General features: G+C 36.1%; 3 protein-coding genes across 7 annotated transcripts in view; 1 reads left to right on the top strand and 2 right to left on the bottom strand.

Moving 5' to 3' along the window:
* LOC118745033 (WAS/WASL-interacting protein family member 2-like) overlaps nt 1–2246 on the bottom strand; it is a 63977-nt gene extending 61731 nt beyond the window's left edge. Inside the window, exon 1 of the mRNA XM_036478553.1 lies at nt 1539–2246. The gene's annotated coding sequence lies outside the window, so the exon portion shown is untranslated. The remainder of the gene's footprint in view (nt 1–1538) is intronic.
* Nucleotides 2247–3110: 864 nt separating this feature from the next.
* Nucleotides 3111–5088, top strand: LOC118745202. 5 transcript variants are annotated; one of them, XM_036478725.1, is made up of 5 exons: nt 3111–3212; nt 3279–4191; nt 4247–4483; nt 4574–4654; nt 4709–5086. In XM_036478725.1, the coding sequence occupies exons 2-5, from the start codon at nt 3423–3425 to the stop codon at nt 4957–4959; spliced, it is 1338 nt and encodes a 445-aa protein (XP_036334618.1). In that variant the 5' UTR covers nt 3111–3212; nt 3279–3422; the 3' UTR covers nt 4960–5086. The 5 variants fall into 5 exon arrangements, with proteins under 5 accessions (XP_036334618.1, XP_036334621.1, XP_036334619.1 ...); XM_036478728.1 differs by having other exon boundaries at nt 3121–3212; nt 3263–4191; nt 4583–4654; nt 4721–5088; XM_036478726.1 differs by having other exon boundaries at nt 3121–3212; nt 3263–4191; nt 4583–4654; nt 4709–5087.
* An 823-nt stretch (nt 5089–5911) lies between these two features.
* On the bottom strand, nt 5912–9322 carry LOC118745032 (golgin subfamily A member 2). Its single transcript, XM_036478550.1, has 5 exons — nt 9122–9322; nt 8081–8989; nt 7782–8018; nt 7165–7716; nt 5912–7105 (listed from the first exon to the last, which is right to left on the bottom strand). Exons 1-5 carry the CDS (start codon nt 9179–9181, stop codon nt 6170–6172), a joined length of 2694 nt encoding a protein of 897 aa, XP_036334443.1. The 5' UTR covers nt 9182–9322; the 3' UTR covers nt 5912–6169.
* Between the last annotated feature and the right edge of the window lie 9970 nt (nt 9323–19292).

Below are 19292 nucleotides of genomic sequence, written 5' to 3'. Positions count from 1 at the left end.
AATTTCCAATCTAAGTTACTAGATTTATCGTCGAAACGCAGCTGTGACGTTGTCGGAACTCCGATTGGTTGGCACCTTTTGCAGTGTCAAAATAATATTAGTTAGAGAGTATAGCTTGATAGCCCTATGATACATAAATATACCTACCAAAATATTTGTATTTCTACATTTCGCCAGTGATATTGCAAAACGTCGATGGTAGACGGTAGATGGTCTGCAATACATGTGCCAATCGTTACACTTTGGATGATTAAAATGAACGATGACTTAACAGAAGCGTTCAGATACAGGTGACAGATCATTTAAGCCCCCCGATGTATGTACACACATACATACATGTATGTAAATACCTATGTACATATTAGGCACATGCCATAAAATAGAAGCGAACAATGTAGCATCGAACCATACCTTAAAGTATATCTTATCGTCAAAAAGTAGGTTTAGCAAAAATATAGATAATGCATAGTGACGCTTATAAGATAAGAAAAAAGCACAACAGAATTAATAGCGAAAAATAAAACTAAAGCTTATACCAAAAAGTTTTTTATATTATCTATTAAATACCTGCAAAAAGGTACATCTTTTTCCGACAAAACCTCAGAAAACTTCAAGTGACTCATCGCCAACTGCAAATCCTGGGCATCCAAAGATTTATGTACTTATGCAAGTTTATAGGTATCACTTTATACAATATAGACACATGCATTATTATGTATCTGCATGGGGTTTCTTTGTTTCCAACTTCTTTGAACGACATTGAACTCATACCAGTACTTGCATACGTACATACATATGTATGTATCAATTTAACTACAAACAACATACAAGCTTTTAAGACTTTTTTGTCGAGCAAAGTGCTGCATGCACTTAAAATGCTAAAGAGAAAGGACATTTTTTTAAAAGAAATGCACAACAAAATTGCTACTGTACAAATAAAGTTTGCTTGTATGAATGTAGGAAAGTGCTGAAAAGCATAAAACAAAGCTTTCCCAATATTGTGTATGTACTTATTTAAGTACTATTTACAATCATTGCTAGCATTTTGGTACTGCGCATCATACGCTTCATTGGCGTCTTTGCTGCCTCATAAGTATGATACATATGTATGTATCATACACGCAATTGTATGTAAACAACCCACCTCCTGCGCAACCACCCTCTAACTTTTCAACATGTGGAGGGTGGCCTGCTCTAGCTGGCGACAATGTACTCTTTCTGGGTTACGCGACTGTAGATGTCAACGAGCTCCCGCTAATAGGATTAGTCATAAGGAAGTAATTGCGCAAACAAAAGTTTTAAAACTATTTTTTGTATGAATACGCGCACAAATCAAAGTACTAAGACTAAATCAGTGCATTTGAAAAAGAAAAACGTATCAAGGCTGTTTCAGTACTCCAAGAGTTAATCATATTTAGTACGGAAGATAATACTGACATTTTAATGGTGTGCCGACTAATTCCTGGAGTACGCGAACAGCCTAGTGTACAGAATAACCAATTACCTGGAAGAGGCTAGTGTACAGAATAACCAATTACCTGGAAGCAAGGATATGGGTATGCCGCCTTCCTGTTATTAGCGCGTCCGCACGTACCAAAATTCTATCGGGTTTTTTAGCGACCTTTTGCACTTAGCACGCGCTGATCACGAGTAAAAGGCTTATTTTATTTATTTCACTCCAACACTTTGGATTTTTTTGACACGCAGTACGCACTGTACAACTTAGCACATACATATGAAAATATGTAATAAATTTTTTTGTATATTTTGGTCCGATTTGATTACTCGTCGTGACGAAACGTCATCATATGCGAAGATTTCTTTTTTCTCTCGTACAAATGCATAAATTTTTCACGGGAACATTCAAGAGATTTGGTACAACAAGCTTAATAATGTATGTGCTACTTTTGTATTGCAAAATATGTTATTTGTTGAAATCTTAAACGCATTCGCCCATTTTTATCATGATTTCGCCTACTTCTTTTTTCCTACTGACGAGTCAACACTTTTCGTTTTTGCATATCTCTGGCTACCACCTTTTGATCACACAACTGTGCTTTTTTCCATGGCTTTCATTGTGTTTTATTGCTATGCGACACCTGTTTTTGTTTGCTCAAAAAACACTTTTTATAATCAGGAATTAATTATTTTTGAAACGGTACTTATTAAAAAGTTAACTTATTCCACACAGCACGAACCTTCCGTTGGCGAAATAACGAACAGACGTGAAATGACAATTTGCAAAAATATATAAAAGACAGAAAGAGTTAACTGTCAAATTTGATGTGAAGGAGAATAACAAAAAATGGATGCCAATTAATTGCAAAAGTTTTGTAATTTTGCATTTTGTCAGAGAACGTAAACTGTAACAAAGAACGTAAATCTATAACAAAGACCGTAAATCTATAACAAAAAACCAAAGAACGTAAATGTATAAGAAGCGACAACTCGTTACTTTGAAAATGGGCCGCGACGCTTTGGATCGTATCTGAGAGGTTGAGATGAGTAGTTCGTCTCCCTTTTGACTGCCCGCAGAAAATTACATTTTTATTAAATAATGTCAAGTTTGATCATCCGTTTATGTAATTTTTATTTTCACTGCATGATTATGCAAAAGAATAAAGTATAATTTTCTTGTTAATTGTGTGAAATAGCCAGAACAACCGCAGTGATGTGAAGTCGATGTTTATCGAAAGCACGCTGTGAAACATACAAATAGTAGATATCTAAATGTTATGCACAAATTTACTTTAAAAGAACTAGCGTGAAACTGACTTATTATTTGGGAATTTATATAAATTATTCCAATTATAAAATTGTGATGTAGCTTTATTCGAATTGTAATACGCATTTAATTTCATCTTCCGATTAAAACGGATCGATCTTTGTAAATTTTCATTGGAGATTATTCAATATTATCAAAATCACCCTCTACCAACTTAATTTTTACATATTTCGTCTGTTTTCCCTTAATTTGACAAAATACTTCTTCTTAGTTACGTTTTGTTTTCAACGTGCAAGAACAAAGAACGTAATGGATTTACGTTCTTTGTTATAGATTTACGTTCTTTGAATGATTGAATCATTCAATAAACAGTCCTTCAAGCTTTTACCCTCAATGCAACCCTGTGGTTGTCTTTATCTTGTTTTCAATCATTTGAAAATTTATTTGAGGCGGACGCTCGACGATTTACATTTTTTTCAGCCCAATTGTAAGTAAATATGATAATTTGTGTGTTGATACATTAAAATTATTATTTAGGCTTTTCTCCCTTCAGCTATAAAAGGTGCACAGTCATTTGAGTATATAATAAAAGAGCGTATGTAAATTCAGGTTGGCTTTTGCGGTTTTCGTTAAGGGCGCCAAGTAAACGGCATTTATTTAAAACCTCTCATCTTGGCAAAAGCAATTTTCGCAAGATATGGGCGACTACAAGCTATTAAATAAAGAAATAATAGATGCTAATCGAGAATTAAAACAAACTCTATCCGCATACCAAACAGAGTTGGTGAAAATGCGCGGCGAATTGATGGAACAGCGTCGCGTTCAAGTTGAGGCAGAACGTGATTACCGCGACAGTTTGCTTTCATTTTGGTCACAAAATTTTCTTTCGTTTGCACGTAAGATCGACGAAAACGTTAATGTATTGGAGCTACTGGGCCATGACAAATCAGCACAGAGCTTGAATTCTCATGTCGGCATCCGCGGACAAAGTAATAGCACACGTCGTAGAAGCACACAGCTTGTTTCAGACTTTCGACGCTCAAGTGCAGTATGCCGCCAACGAAGTGTAGTACATATGTCGCCAACACGCCGCCAACGCGAAGACAATGCAATTGAAGAGGAACATGAGACGGGCCCTGTGGTTGGAGACGAAAATCTAAGCGGAAGTGACATGGATTTGGATAACTCATTAAATGTTATTGACGTCGATAACGACGAGACTTTTGAAAATGCACAGTTGCGATGCATTCGAGAAGGCAATGAGGAAGAGGAAAAAGAAACGGATGAAGGTGAAGAGCACAATGAGACTTATGAGGAGTCCAACAGACAACCAATAAGAGATGTAACAAATTGGAATGTGGAGCACAGAGATCCCAAAGCGTGCGTTGCAACTAGGCGCGGTAAAGGGCAACGTCTACGGAATGACAGTGAAAACTCAATAGAGCTTGCGCGTAATATTGAACAAGGTTAGTAAATTGTATATGAATCTAATATATATGTGATTATTTTGTATTATTTTAGATGACAGACAACAATCGGCGAGTCATTTGAGTGAGGGTGATGTAGAAGATGACTTGACCAATATACTGCATTGTACTTTACATGTGTCACGTAGCGCAAACGATTTGCGCGAATTAACTAATAGTAATGGGCAAACAATTAATCCATTCCAAAATGAGAACTTAAACCGACATCTTAGGGTTAGAGTGCAACGGCTACACGAGCCCCAAAAAAATGATGTTCACTTTGCTAATGAAGGTAAAAGTGCTCATATGAAAACACATATACATACATATACTTATATGTACATATTTCGATTTTAAATGTAAAACACATATTTTTTACAAGCCCTTATAGAAAATGTAATAAGACCAGAAGAAGAGCCCTCGAGCGTAGATGTAAGAAAATACTATGGTGAACAGGAACATGGTATGAAGACATATAACAATACAATTTTGTAATAGAATTTTTATTTATCAACAGATCCCCTCTTAGGTATAACTACATTGTCACTGGGGGATTTCCAGGAGTTATGCTCTAGTACACCTTGCCACAAAAGAGCCCAAGCGGATTCAGAAAACAGAAGTAATGAAAATTCTGAATTATACTCCTTTAGCTCAACTTGCCAAACGATGCGTCCATCGCGCAGATGTGCGCCAAAAGCCTTGGCAGAACCAAGTTTAAAAGAAAAGCTTCGCAGTGACAGTGGAAAAAGAAGACCAAAAAAACGTTGAACATTTTATTTCGTAGATAGTGCACTTCATCATCAGCATAGTTAATAGTTTTAATTCATTTGTACTATTTGCACATTTTGTTTATTTATGTATGTAATAATAATTAAACAAGTAATTTTTAGCAAAAAAACCGACTTCAATTCTCATATAAAAAAATATATACAGTATTGGGCATATCTATAGCACCCCCCTTTCAAAGCGATATTGTTTGCCACTTATGTTTAGTTATTTGTTTTTAAGAATTTTCAATTAAAATACAGTTCATTCTCTAACAAAATCCATATAAACCCATGTTTTAAACTTTTCAAAAGACCGCAAAAAAGCGCAACAAACTCCCTTAAATTTGAAACTTTTTTCTCAGAAGCTCTAGAATTTTTTTGAGTACACAGTTTTATAGCGCATTCAATTTTAGTCCAATAATGTGCAAGTTTCACGTCGCTAAAGATTACCGTTGATTTTTTTAAATTTTTTTTGTCTAATTTGCTTCCATATAACGACCAAGGCGAATTTATATAAGGCGGTGTTACTTATAAGTCTTAAAATAATAGTTATATGTGAAAATTTTAACCTTTCGTCCCCTGGTGAAATTTATAAGTAGAAGATAAGGCCAGAAATGGATTCCTCATACTAAACAACCCTTTATGGCATGATATTAAACAAAATTAAGCCACTACCTATTTGAACCTATTTCCGCAATTTGGCGAACTCCAAACCTATGGTTTCTTCGGAAAATTTGCTCAGAATTACTCGTACATCTTAAGGTTAGAGTGCAACGGCTACACGAGCGGCTACACTGGCTTGGTCATGTGATACGATTGGACGGAAACGCTCCATCTCTTGTATGGCCGCACACGATACATTTGCTCTCTACACCAACAAAATTTGATCGGCTCTAATTTTTAACAAACCAAAGACTTTCGTTACGGCACAAAAATGATAAAATGTAATGCAATTATTTTATTTAAAATTTATTTCAACATTGTAACTAACTGTAAAAAGTTGAAATCGTTCAATTTTTTTAGATCGCTCCAAGGCATATTAATATACATAGCATAACAAAGCGTTACATAAAAGCTCAATAAGTCGGCTAACATACAAAATAATACAAGTAACATATATCCTTACATATTTGCCACTCCTCAGCATGCACATACATATGTAGACATATATAAACAAATGCGCATACCTGCTAGCTATAATCAAGAGTTCTCTAGACAACTTCAATTTTGCCAAGACAACATTTCAGATGATCCGCGGTTTGTGTCGCAGCAACATCAGGAATGTGTTGTGTATTCTCATTTATTTCTGAAATGATATCCTGAATTTTCGAGAGTATCTGCCGCGATTCGGACGCAGTCAGTTTCTCATTGGCTTGCGCCTCAGCAGGGTTGCATAGCTCCTGTTGTTGTGTTTGCTGCTCCTCAAGGGCTTCGCTGGCTTCGGCAATCAATGGTGTTGTGGCCACACCCTCAGCATCTTTAGCCGCGTTGGCATTGCTATCCACTGCAATCGCATTAAAATGCTCCGTTATTGGCATGCGCTGTGGCAGATCGGCACTAAGACTGCTCACTAGGTTATTCAGCAAAGCGATTCTTTCGCGCAATTGCTCACGTTCGCGCTGTAACAACTGCATTTGTGCAGCCTTCTCGTATTCGCGCTGTTTCAGCATGCGCCGTTGTGTCTGATACAGCGTAATATATTCGCCAATGGTCTCAGTTTCACCTTGCAGCTGCAGCACTAAATGCTCCAAGCGTTGCTTCTCATCGGTCAGATCGGCCACTTGTGACATAAGGCGCGTAAAACGTTTCTCCAATTTCCCAACCGCTTCATCGGTAGGCAGATGTGGAGTGCTTGTATTGCTGCTGCTGTTGGAAAACTTTTTTACATGCTTTGGTTCATGCTGGTGCTGATGATGTTGGGTGTATTCGTGATCATCTCTATGTTCATGAGCGCGACTTTGTCCGTGTGCATGATCATGGTAATGTTCGTGTTCATGTTCGCCATCACACCCGTTGTGTTTATTTTCTTTTGTTTCATTATCACTGTCGAAATGATCGCCGTGCTCGTGTCGATGCTCGTGTATATGGTCCTCCTTATTGAATTCTTCAAGGTGATAACCTGCTGATGCTAAATCCTCGCTGCCAGTCTAAAAACCAATAGTTCAATATTATAAATTATTTTAAGCATATATGTAATCAATTATACCCTATGATTGAGATAGTATTCAAGTTGTTTCTGCAACTCTACCGCTTGATTCGTTAGCTCCATATTTTCGTGTGAAAGTCGTATCATTTCCTCATCCTTAAATTTGAAACGCTCATCTATACTACGTAATTGTTCCTCCATTTCAGTATAGTTTGCGCGCATTTCGCGATTGGCATGCTCTTCCGCGTCCAATTTGTTCACTAAATCTGCTTTGTCATTTGTCAATTGTACAAAACGAAGCTCCAACTCGTCCAGTTGCTTCTTTAATTCGACGTTTTGGGTAAGTGCACGCGAAGCGGCAATTTTATCGGATTCCATTGTGGCTAGCAACTTTGTTTTGTCTGGCTGTTCGGCAGCATAATTGTGCATATACTCTTCCATTTCTTCCAGTTTTCTTTGTTTCTCCTGCAATTCACCGTTTAGCTTTTCTAGACGATCTTCTTGTGACTTAATTTTTAGTTGGAATTCATGTCGTTCCAATTCAAAATCATTTATTTGTTCCTTTAATTTTTCTACTTCTCCGTTGCGCTTCTCAGTGCTTTGGTTGGTTGCCTACCAGTTTAAAATTTTTTTTTTTTTTTAATTTACACTGCATAATATGCAACATTCCACCTCACCTGTTCTTTCTCTTTTTTCAGCTGATCCTGCCGACTCAGGTTCTTCTGTATATCCTTCTCAAGTGCACTTATGTGATCAACCAGTTGGCGTTCGCGTTCCTGCTGTTTCGTGTACTCATCCATTAATTCTGTATTCTTTTCACTTAAGGTACTTATCTCTGCATTCAGATGTTGCACGTAGCTTTGGTACTGATTGTTCGCTTGTTCTTTGTCATACGTCAATTGTTGCACCATAGCCTGTAAGAAACGCGTAAACATAATAATGTAAACATCTTCAAATACTTCTACATCTAACTTACTTGTAAGTCTCTAATCTGTTGCTCGTACATAAATTGCGTCTGCGTCAAGGTCTCTATACGATTGTCGTCTTGGTTAATATTCGCTTCATCCGACAACTGACGTATGCGCAGCTGCGCCATTTCCAATTCATTTGACTTTTCTTTGAACTGATGTTCAACATCGGTAGCACGTTGCTGCATTACATCTAACAGCCTTTTCAGTTCATCCAGATGAGCCGATTGATCCTCTTGTTTTGCATTCGCTTGTGCCAATTTATTTTGCAACTCAGCGTTTGCACTACGTAATTGTTCCAAGTTTTGTTGCTGTGTTTGATAACGATTCAACACTTCGTCTTGGCGTCTTGTTATTGCATCCAGCTGTGTACGCAATTCTTCCGCTTCCAATTCTCGTTCACGGCAGAGGCAACGATATTTATTCAATTCTGTTGTCAGCGTAGCTTTCTCAGTTATAAGCACTTGAATTGCGTTGACATTTTGAGGCTGTACTGGATTAGCGGCTACTTCTTTAACCGCAGTAACAGCAGTTGACGCACCGTGCTGTGTAGCAAAGCTATCTAATATTGTTGTTGGCGTGCCTTGCGCCGCTGGCGCTTGGAAGTAACTAGCGGCAGTGGGCGGTGCGGGTGAAGATACTGCTGGAACGGCAGTTACGACATTTTCATTTGCTATTGATGTTACTGCAATAGGTTCCCCTGAATTCTCTGCAGTAACTATGTTGGCCACGGCAGATGCCACATTTGTGTTCACACTGTCGTGGCCGTTATTGGATAGATCACAATCTGAAGCTTCAGATATGTTGCTCGATATACTGCCTCCGGCAATACTACTTGCATGCGATTCTGTAGATGAAGCTGTTGCGACATTGGAAGCCACATTATCTACAGCGGCGCGTTTCTGATATTCCTTTAGCTATAAATAAAGTACATGTTTTACTCGGTTTTCTTCTCCAAGAGATCAGTAGAAAAAACTCCCACTTTCCACCCCTCATCAAAATTTTACCATAACCAGACTGACTCTATGACGTGTCACTTATGTATTTACCTTTTTCCGTGCGGCAGCCAATTTTTGCGCCTTGCTCTCATTTGCTTCTTCTACTGGCATAGTTTTTATTATAAAATAGTAAGCCTTTCTTTTTGAAACCGGCTCTTAAAATGTTACTTTTTAATGAAAAGGCGTAGAAACAATTGCAAAATAAAAATATTTCCGATATTTTGACAACTCTGAAAATAATCCCCTAAAAAATTATTCACAATGGCTATGTTGTCATACAACGGCGTATCGAAACAAGAGGTGTGTATATTAACATTTCGAGTCTAAATTGCAGTGAGAGCGTATAATTGAGAAGAGAAAACTAGCAGAAAAAGTTATTGAACACAAAACTATTAAATACTTGCACGTGAACAGTTGTTGCACTGTTTTGACATTCCTGCTGTAAACTTTTTAAAATGAACTAATTATTTTTTAACTCTTTGCTTTACGCACAAGCATTTACACAGTCAAGTTTGTCATTAATATTTTGATTTCCACTCATTTTACTTTTGTTAATGGCAGCTTTTGACATTACATTTATTCTTCTCCTTCTTCAGCTCTTTTTGTGCTACCTAATTTCCGCTAGTAAAAATTTCACTTGCAAGAATTTGCAGCTCTTCAGTGTTATTACGCTCTCCAAATTTTTTGGGTTATTATACACATTTCCAGTAAACATTTGCAGGCTTCAGTACAAATTAGTACTGACTATTTGTTATTATACACACCTAAGGTAACAGCCTCCCAAACTTGAAAGCCTGGCTTTGCCTTTCAATTAATTAATCAAATTCAATCCAATTAATTACCACAGCTCTTGAAACGAAACAGTGAACTTTTACCCAGAGGGCATTAATTTTACCAACTGCTTTTTTATATCTAGGAAAAAATTTAAATTGTCTGTTCGCTCTAGTTGCATCACTGTACTTGCCTGTCTATTGTGAACACTTTCTTGACCCTGGTTTTGCGTACTTCGCTTCATTTCCTGTGGTCATTTGACAGTTGAATACAGTTAATAGAAAATTTTAAAGTTATTAAATGCTCTGTGCTAAGCAATTAAAGGTGGGTCAATTGATAAAAGTATTTAAATGTGCTTTGCATTCCGGGTAAAGGCTACTGCGTAAAATTTTTGTGTGAGTTTAAGCACCAAATACTTAAAAGAGAACATAGTGTTTAATAATACCTACATACGTATGTATGTATAAGAAGTCTTCGTCGCCTCTATAAGGACATCCAGGTGCAGAATCGAGGTACGTGCTCACACTCACTAGTACTTAACTTACTTTTACCACTATTTTGATTGTTGTTGTCGTAACCACTTGAATCTCTATAAAGATTTTTCACGAATCAGCTGCTGGAGTGACACTCCTTGGTCAGATGTGGATTTCGGCCGTTCCGGTTTCGTATCTATCTTTCAATTGCTTTTGCTTGCTTTAGTCATGAAAATGCTTATTTAGGAGCCAAGACTACCTGTTTTTACAAAAGTCAAATGACACTAATCACTTTCCTAAGCATGACTAGATGGAAAAGAGAGTCGGGAACGCCACACGGTACAAATAATTGTAGGGCAATTTATCTAAACACGCAAATGCCTCGTAAGTGCGAAAACCTCGTAAATGAGCCGGTTTTCCATACAAAGTTAAGTAAGTTTATGAGGTTTACAAGGTTGTAAGGCATTTACGCGTTTAGATGAATTGCCCTACTATGTTGGGGGGGGTGTAGGAGCCTACATACATGCACACAATGTGTTTACAGAAGTATATATGTACATGTATCTAATCTCCTGGTCAAACTTAGAAAATTTGGTGGGTTTTTCTGGCCATAGATACAATTATCTCAAATGCCAATCATACACTTTAATCTGCGTTTTACGAATTAAGCAATTAGCAAAAATAGTAGCCCTAGCAAGGAGTTGATCAAAACGGTACAAAATATAAATTTTAAAGAATGCACTTAAAATTGCAAAACCTAGCGCACAAACGACGTTTAACAAATTATGAAATAGACATACGTAAAAAGTCTGAAGGCTACGCACAGTATATCTAACTCAGTAGAGTTAAATACATTCAGGATTTTTTTTCGTCCGAGATCAACGCAATCGAATAGCGACGAAGTTGGTTCCTGCTATCTCTGCATTAGCAAATTGGCAGTTCATGCTGTATAATAGAAGTCAGGTATATTCCGGAACTTGATTGCGTCAGGAAAGGGTTAAACGGCCTAAACTTTGCCTATACTCAGCGAACAAGCAACAAGAAATTTTCGATACTTGCAATGACGAACACATGACTTGCTACAGCGCACAGTGGTGCAAAACTGAAATTTACTCTTCGTAATTCCCTGGAGAGTTCATTTTTCAATAAATTTGATGCATGTATTTTTTTTTCAAAGCTTATTAAATTTTCAGGAAACCTGTTGAGCACGATTTTATAATTTTTATTTGAGAATATTACATTTTTTAGTGCAAAGCGCAGAAAAGGTAGCAATTTTGAAAATGGATTATCCTGGTACTAAATAGTACAAAAAAAACCGGGAAAAATATTTATAGGGTTCCCCTAAAACGAAAAAAATCATAAAATTTTAAATGCTGTAAAAAAAAAATTCCACCAAAATTATATTTTGCAAGTTTCAAGTGGCTGAGAATTTGCGTGGTGAAAAAATGTCTAAAAACTCACAAATTTTTTCTAAAAACTCACAAAATTCTAATTTTGGTGAACTTATTTAACATTTCATATTTTTCTTATGACTTTTTCGATTGGGACAACCCACAGTATACAGTAAACCAACCATTGACAATATGCTTATTTGGAAATTAATACATGAAATATTTGTTTGTCATTAACCCATAGGCAACGACTGGTGGAAAAGTACCCACAAATATTTGTTGATATATTTGATCAGCCAAATTCGTTAAAAAAAAATATTAATACAAAAATATTGTTAATCACTACATGGGAGGTGGGCGTGGTTATTAACAGATTTCGCCAAAATTTAATACCAACCTAAATTATTCCAAAGGCAGCGTCGGCCCTGACTTTCGTTGAAATATCAAAATTTTTTACAAACAGTCACGGCTGAACCAATTCATCTCGTCATTCTGAATATTTCTATAAATATGTACATATGTATGCATGCATTTTATATAGTTGACAAACGGGTTCGCTTATCTGCATAAACCACCTTTATTTGCATTAACTCATGTATTTTCTCCTTGCAAATGAGAATAAACGGCTGGAGAAACACATACAAATTTCTTACATTTGCTCCAACGTGAAGATATAATTTTGTGTGCATGTCTCATTAAAGCTATGAAGGTCTCTACTATAAGAGTTGTATATTTGAAAATGCGAGAGTTCTACTTTTAAGTAAGTACTTGTTCTATTCACTATTCACTGAAAGTTGTGTTCGGAACACGGTATGACTTATGTAGGAACTGCATCCGGTCATAATCACTTAAACTCCACGCGTGATTTGCTTGAAATTTTGTTTTTCTCGTTATTTTATTTTGGCTGCATTTCTTTATTAATTCTGAACGTTTGGAATAAACTTTTTTGTTTACTTATTCTTTAGAACGTTCGTGATGATATGTTAACGTATATTTCAATTGCATTCTGTTTATTCTGGTTGTGAAATGGGATTATCCGGAATGTAAAAAGAAAACAGCCTTTATGTGACTTGAAAATATTTTTCACTATAAGAAAATATTGAAATTGGATTTCTTTTGGGTTAACGAAAACGACAACTGTTAAAACATATCAACCAATACATTCAAACAAATTGTCAAATAAGCATATTTATATTTTTTGTTTTGTGTATCTGGATTACTGTATACTGTGGGAGAACCCTACAATTGTTTTCAACTAGCTTTTTAGCTTTAGGGCCGGTTACTCAATGTCTGGTTAACACTAATCTGCGGTTAAACATCGTTATCGACGTTACCGACTCCCTGTTATATGCATGGTAGCACAAATCGGACGTAGAAGCTCCGGTTAAGCACAACTACTGCTTTATCGATCACATGTTACATGCATGATGTCGAAATCGTCGATAGTGTAGTGGTAGTGATAACCAGACATTGAACAACCGGCCCTTAAACTGGCTACACACGACGAACATCTGCGCGCACATATGCGCCAACATGCTCGCTGTCGTTTGCTACAGACGACGAGCGGCTCATAAGTGATTTTGTACTCAAAGCGTAAACATGGAAAGGAAAGACGCGGATGATGCAATTGCAATGCTTTTAACTTAACTTTTTTATGTATGTGTTACTTAAATTTATTTATATTTTACTTGTATGTACGTACATACATATACTTATAGTAATTTAGCCTCATTTATCAAAAATTCAATTAAATAACATGGCTTAGATGCATTTATCCGCCGATGTGCACACTTCAAGCATCAACACAAAATGGGTTGTTGTTTTTGTTTCCAATGCGATGCTCGCAAACCACGCTACAAACGACGAGCATGCTCGCTGAAAATCAAAATTTTTTGATTTTTGGCGAGCATGCTCGCTAACCGCCCTACAAACGACGAACATGACCCGCAAGCCGCGCATGTGCGCGGATATGTTCGTCGTGTGTAGCCACTGTCAGGTTTTGTAATAAAACAGTCTTCTTGCTCCCACACATAAAATCGGCTCCTTTACTTGTGCAGAATGTTGCTTACTCTATAGTTTCTAGTGATATTAGTAGTAAAACCAAAAATTCTTCATATTAAATATTCGTTGGCGTCAACTTCGTGTGCGTAATTTTCAAGAACAAGTGTAGAATAGCGACCGTTTAGCTATAAAATAACCAAAAATGCCGATTGATAGAACTTTTTACGCTGATTTCAACGATACCAAATTTATTTGGCGCAGGTAAAAAAAGAAGATATAACAGGTTTATTTGCATTTTTTATTATCAATTGTTGACACCCAAAAGTAGATCATGATAAAATATGTAATATCGAATTAAAGATAATAACTTGTACTTTCTAAATAATATAAAATTCTTTACCATTAATTATGCATTTTCTTTAAAAAAGGTTATTTCATGAAAAAATAATATTTGTTCGTTTTTTAGTGGTTTTGGTTTAAAAATACAAAACGCTATAAATTATGTACATCAGCTGAAGAACAAATTAATTACCTTTATGGTGACGTCATTAGATTTTTAATCGGTTATAAAGTTCATAAGATATTAATATTTAAAATATTTAGGGCCGGTTGTTCAATGTCTGATTTGCACAAATCAGAGGTAGAAGCTCCGGTTAAATACAACGACTGCTTTATCGATCACATGTTATAAGCATGGTGTCAAAAACGTCGATAATGATGTTTAACCGGCAAGTAGTGATAACCGGACATTGAACAACCGGCCCTTAAAAACTGAACTTTAACCTTATAAATAAAACCTATTAATTTTTTACTTGCGCCAAATCATTTTGGCATGGTTGAAATGAGCATAAAAAGTTCTATTGATCTGCATTTTTCGTTTTTGCATAGCTGAACGGTCGGTATTCTAGATTTGTTCCCGGAAATGAAGAATAACTTAAATCAAAAATCCATATTTTTATGTATGGTTTAGTATTTGCAATAAAACACCAAATATATTGCAAATTCACATAGAATTAATTATACACATTTTACTTCTAATTGTATACTTTGCGCACTTTTTTAGTACCTTTCTACTACCGTTTTCGCAAAATGCGATCACATTCTTCCCTTTTCTCCTACTTCCAAAATACAAATCTAGATAGTGTCAAATTTTAGCTGTCACAAATTACACAACCTTGTATTATTGAATCATGATGTATTAGGTTCATTCCTTATCTTTTTGGACTAAAATCTGAAAAGTGTCAAAATGCCAGAGCGTAAGCAAAATGCGCTCACTAAAAGAGAGTAACAGGAAAAGTAAAGGAACGCAAAAAACCAAATTTTTAGTCCAAAGAATGGCAACAACAAAACTAACGTCAAATAAGAACAGAAATGTATGTACAAAACACATTCACACAAGCACAAGCACAATAAACACTTGCTATATCAATTATTTTTTGCCTCCTTCCAATTTCAATTCATTTCTTTTACTTTTTAGATTATTCTCACTTTTTGCGTATTCTTTAATTTCCGTTAATTTAAATTCAGTTGAGTTTGACACTTTTCAGGATTTTGCCAGAAAAAATTCTTCTGACTAAATCTGACTACTTCGGACTGATGAGAGTCGCTCTCACTGACTGTTGCTCTCTCATTTTTGCTGTTATTTCCGAGTTAAGGAACGCTTTTTGGACTAAATCTGACTACTTCGGACTTTTTCTGACTATTTCTGGGAGATAAGGAACGCGCATATTATTTATTCTCTGGAACAGGAGAAACCGTTTTCTTCAAAGTTGCTACTTTTTCTGCACTTTTGCAATAAAAAACAAGCGGCTCGCTATATAAACGTGTATCCAATTGAAAAACCACTGATCCCAGCCATGATTCAATTATTATTATTCATTATTGAATCATGGATCCCAGCAATAGATGTGCGTTCGCCTTGGAACCCGCCACGTAAACAATTCAGTCCAATTAAAAGATCACAAAAGCCTTGAAATAAATACTGCTTCCACAACGGTACGGCGCTCGCAAATGGAACAAGGACTACAGCTTGTGGAATGACCGATCCCTCTATAGGGAATGTGCCTCTATCCAACTGCAGGATGCCTTCAATGCGATGGACGGGGCAAGGCTGCAAACAAATTTGCAGCGAGCGACATCTATTACAGCTGCCATGAAATGATGCACAAATTGGGTGTGGGATTTCTGGTTATGAATTTCACAATCGACTCTCAATTCTACTTAAACCAAAAACTCCTCACCGCCTGGGCATAAATGAGCATTCGCGAATGCGAAAAATATGACCATCGAAACATTCCTAGTATGTATATGTACGAACGAACATTTCCTTAAGCTGCAAGATTTGTTGCGATGATTCCTGTGAGGCAGAAGTGCTTGTATCAAAAGTAACGAGTAAAGTAACGATGCGAAAGATGCGGGTGTTGATTAGATTAGTAACGAACACTTTTACAGCCCTAATTTCGGGACACGCGTTAATATTGGTAGCCATGATACAATAATTTTTAGAAGGTAGTTTCACTTCTTCTTCTTATCCGCCATGTTAGCTATCTGACAGAAAACGTGTTTCGTATTTTTTGTTGTACCAACTTTTTCAAAAAAAAAAATCCAGCTTTTGACGTTGGAAAAATAAAACAAAGAAAAGCCAAACATATAAGTAGAGAAATTTTCGAATATTTTGTAATAATTTTCTTCATAAAAAATTAACTGCTGCTTTCGTGGATATTGCAACCGAGGTGTATTAAACAAGGTGTGATTGACAACTCAGTGCGGCTCTCTTTTAAGGTACTATAATGTCAAAAAGTATAAACAAACGAATTAACCCTTAGTGATGCATGTATCTTATCAGCACTGATGCTCTAGGCTTTTATTTCGATTATAGTTTTGTTTTACTTACATTACTTACATCACATATATTTTGTCAATAAAATAAAACAAATTGTTTATAAAATCGTTTTAGCAATTTTCTTGTTTTTAATTGCCCTAGTTTTATGCTTTTGTGCGTTTATTTTTGAATTTGAATTTTTTATCCTAAGCATTATTCGACACTTATAAAAGTATGATTTTACACTTTTTACCAATTTTATATGTGAGCTTAACTCAAAAAATTTTGAAATTAAATTTTTTTCATGCGAAATAGTTTTCCATTAAAGACCTTGCTTCGAGCGGTTTTAATTTAAGTTCTTCCATACTTGCTCGCATGGTTTAATTATTTCGGTAAGCCGAAATATTTCTGTTCGCAACGTGCATTCTAAAGAGCCGTCTGTTTGAGTTTGGGCATCAACAAAGAATGTATCCTGATCGCGTACTAAATCCTCACTTGTATCAGTTTTTCCGTATGGCATTGGAACTGCGCATGGGTAATAAACGAGCTCGTTGGAAAGTGTTTGATTTGGACATGAATCACGAGATGAATCACGTAGTACAACACCACAGCTTTCTTCCCATCGCTGCCGTCTAACTTCGCAACTAGGTGGTTTAAAACATCGCACTATTTTCGTGTCCTGACTTTTATTGCATACAGCGCGCCGTTCAAAAGTTTTGCTCCGTTTCATCTTGGTTTCCTTACATTAAATATTTAAGCAAAGTCGAACGTATTTACTTATTACCAAACTTAAATGTACTTACTTGCTCTTCTCGGCGGTTTATCTCTTAACAATTTCATGTTTATTAAGAAAATTTGTTGCTTGAAAAATTTGTGTGTATTTTTTTTTTAAATTCAAATTTGAAAAAAAAACACATTTTCAAATGGGTTAACAATTCATTTCAATTTGACATTATAGCCTGTTTCTTATGAGAGCAATGTCAAAATCAATCACACTTTGTTGAATACATTTTGTTTGCAACACACGGAATAGATGTAAGGACACAGCTATAAGAGCCACCGCACACCACAGACTTTATCGGCCGCCTATTTAAATGATAGGGCTCGCTTGAAATATGTACATGTATGGAGGTGCGCACACTACACCAGCTTAATCGCTCTGACCAATAAGTTGTGGTGCAATGGAAAGACTAGCGAGCACATCTAAATTGGCGGCCGATAAAGTCCGTGGTGTGCGATGGATCTAATCCATTATAAACAAGAAATATTGCTGTTATATTTTCATTTTTATGATTTTTATTCATGTGATTAGCAGTGGCAAAAATGTATGTATAAAATACATATATTTATATTAAAAATTAAGTGATCAGTTATGAAACATATAAATCTTTACATGTTCTGTTAAAAAATATCTAAAATAACAAGCGATAATCCCCAAGTTCTATATCGTAGCAGTGGCCACGTTGCGTGTTTGTCACAGACACGGTTTATGTCAAAAATTTTGAAGTGAAACTACCTTCTAAAAATTATTGTAGCATAGCTATAACCATGATACAATAATTTTTAGAAGGTAGTTTCACTTCTTCTTCTTATCCGCCATGTTAGCTATCTGACAGAAAACGTGTTTCGTATTTTTTTTTTCAAAAAAAAAATCCAGCTTTTGATGTTGGAAAAATAAAAGAAAGAAAAGCCAAACATATAAGTAGAGAAATTTTCGAATATTTTGTAATAATTTTCTTCATAAAAAATTAACTGCTGCTTTCCTGGATATTGCAACACACGGAATAGATGTAAGGACACAGCTATAAGAGCCACCGCTCACCAAAGACTTTATCGGCCGCCTATTTAAATGATAGGGCTCGCTTGAAATATGTACATGAAGATGTATGGAGGTGCGCCATTACCCCAGCTTAATCGCTCTGACCAATAGGTTGTGGTGCAATGGAAAGACTAGCGAGCACATCTAAATTGGCGGCCCATAAAGTCCGTGGTGTGCGATGGATCTAATCCATTATAAACAAGAAATATTGCTGTCATATTTTCATTTTTCTGATTTTTATTCATGTGATTAGCAGTGGCAAAAATGTATGTATAAAATAGGTATATTTATATTAAAAATTAAGTGATCAGTTATGAAACATATAAATCTTTACATGTTCTGTTAAAAAATATCTAAAATAACAAGCGATAATCCCCAAGTTCTATATCGTAGCAGTGGCCACATTGCTCGTTTGTCACAGACACGGTTTATGTCAAAAATTTTGAAGTGAAACTACCTTCTAAAAATTATTGTATCATGGCTATAACTTTGAAGTGGTTTGTCTACCTAAGAACCAGCATAAACACGACCAACGTCAACACAAGCCAAAATCAAGCGGGGAATAACTATTGCCAGCAGTTGGTACTGTGGGCTAGGTAGCCAATTGAAAAGCAGAGCCCTCTGACGACGAACAAAAGTCATGCTCTACAAGTCTATCATCATGCTCGTTCTTTTTTATGGAGCAGAAACGTGGCCGATGTCGAACAAAGATGAGAAGGCTTTGGGTGTTTTCGAGGGAACTATTCTACCATGCTCGGCTCGCGTGGGTGACGCGTACCGAAGAATATGGAATCACGAACTATATGAGCTTGATGACTTTAAGCTGACGTTGATGGTGAGTTTCACAGCTAACTCGTTCAAAGTTCCTATATCCAGATTGACTGTCAGATTAAATTCATAGCCTGTTATGAGGTTCCAGCATTACTGAGACAAATAACGGTTTCCT

This window comes from Rhagoletis pomonella, unplaced genomic scaffold (genome assembly GCF_013731165.1).
Source record: "Rhagoletis pomonella isolate Grant_MI unplaced genomic scaffold, Rhpom_1.0 Rhpom_scaffold_00008, whole genome shotgun sequence".
NCBI classification, from domain to species: domain Eukaryota; kingdom Metazoa; phylum Arthropoda; class Insecta; order Diptera; family Tephritidae; genus Rhagoletis; species Rhagoletis pomonella.
Note: the sequence above shows the minus strand (reverse complement) of the source record. Positions and strands in the feature narration are given on the sequence as shown.

Excerpts from the sequence above, each read along its gene's own strand:
- LOC118745202 (XM_036478725.1), top strand. The coding sequence starts at position 3,423 with ATGGGCGACTACAAGCTATTAAATAAAGAAATAATAGATGCTAATCGA. Across the intron at positions 4,484-4,573 it reads TGTTCACTTTGCTAATGAAG|CCCTTATAGAAAATGTAATA; the intron begins GTAAAAGTGCTC and ends ATTTTTTACAAG. Across the intron at positions 4,655-4,708 it reads CTATGGTGAACAGGAACATG|ATCCCCTCTTAGGTATAACT; the intron begins GTATGAAGACAT and ends ATTTATCAACAG.
- LOC118745032 (XM_036478550.1), bottom strand. The coding sequence starts at position 9,181 with ATGCCAGTAGAAGAAGCAAATGAGAGCAAGGCGCAAAAATTGGCTGCC. Across the intron at positions 8,019-8,080 it reads AACAGATTAGAGACTTACAA|GCTATGGTGCAACAATTGAC; the intron begins GTAAGTTAGATG and ends CGTTTCTTACAG. Across the intron at positions 7,717-7,781 it reads TGAAAAAAGAGAAAGAACAG|GCAACCAACCAAAGCACTGA; the intron begins GTGAGGTGGAAT and ends TTAAACTGGTAG.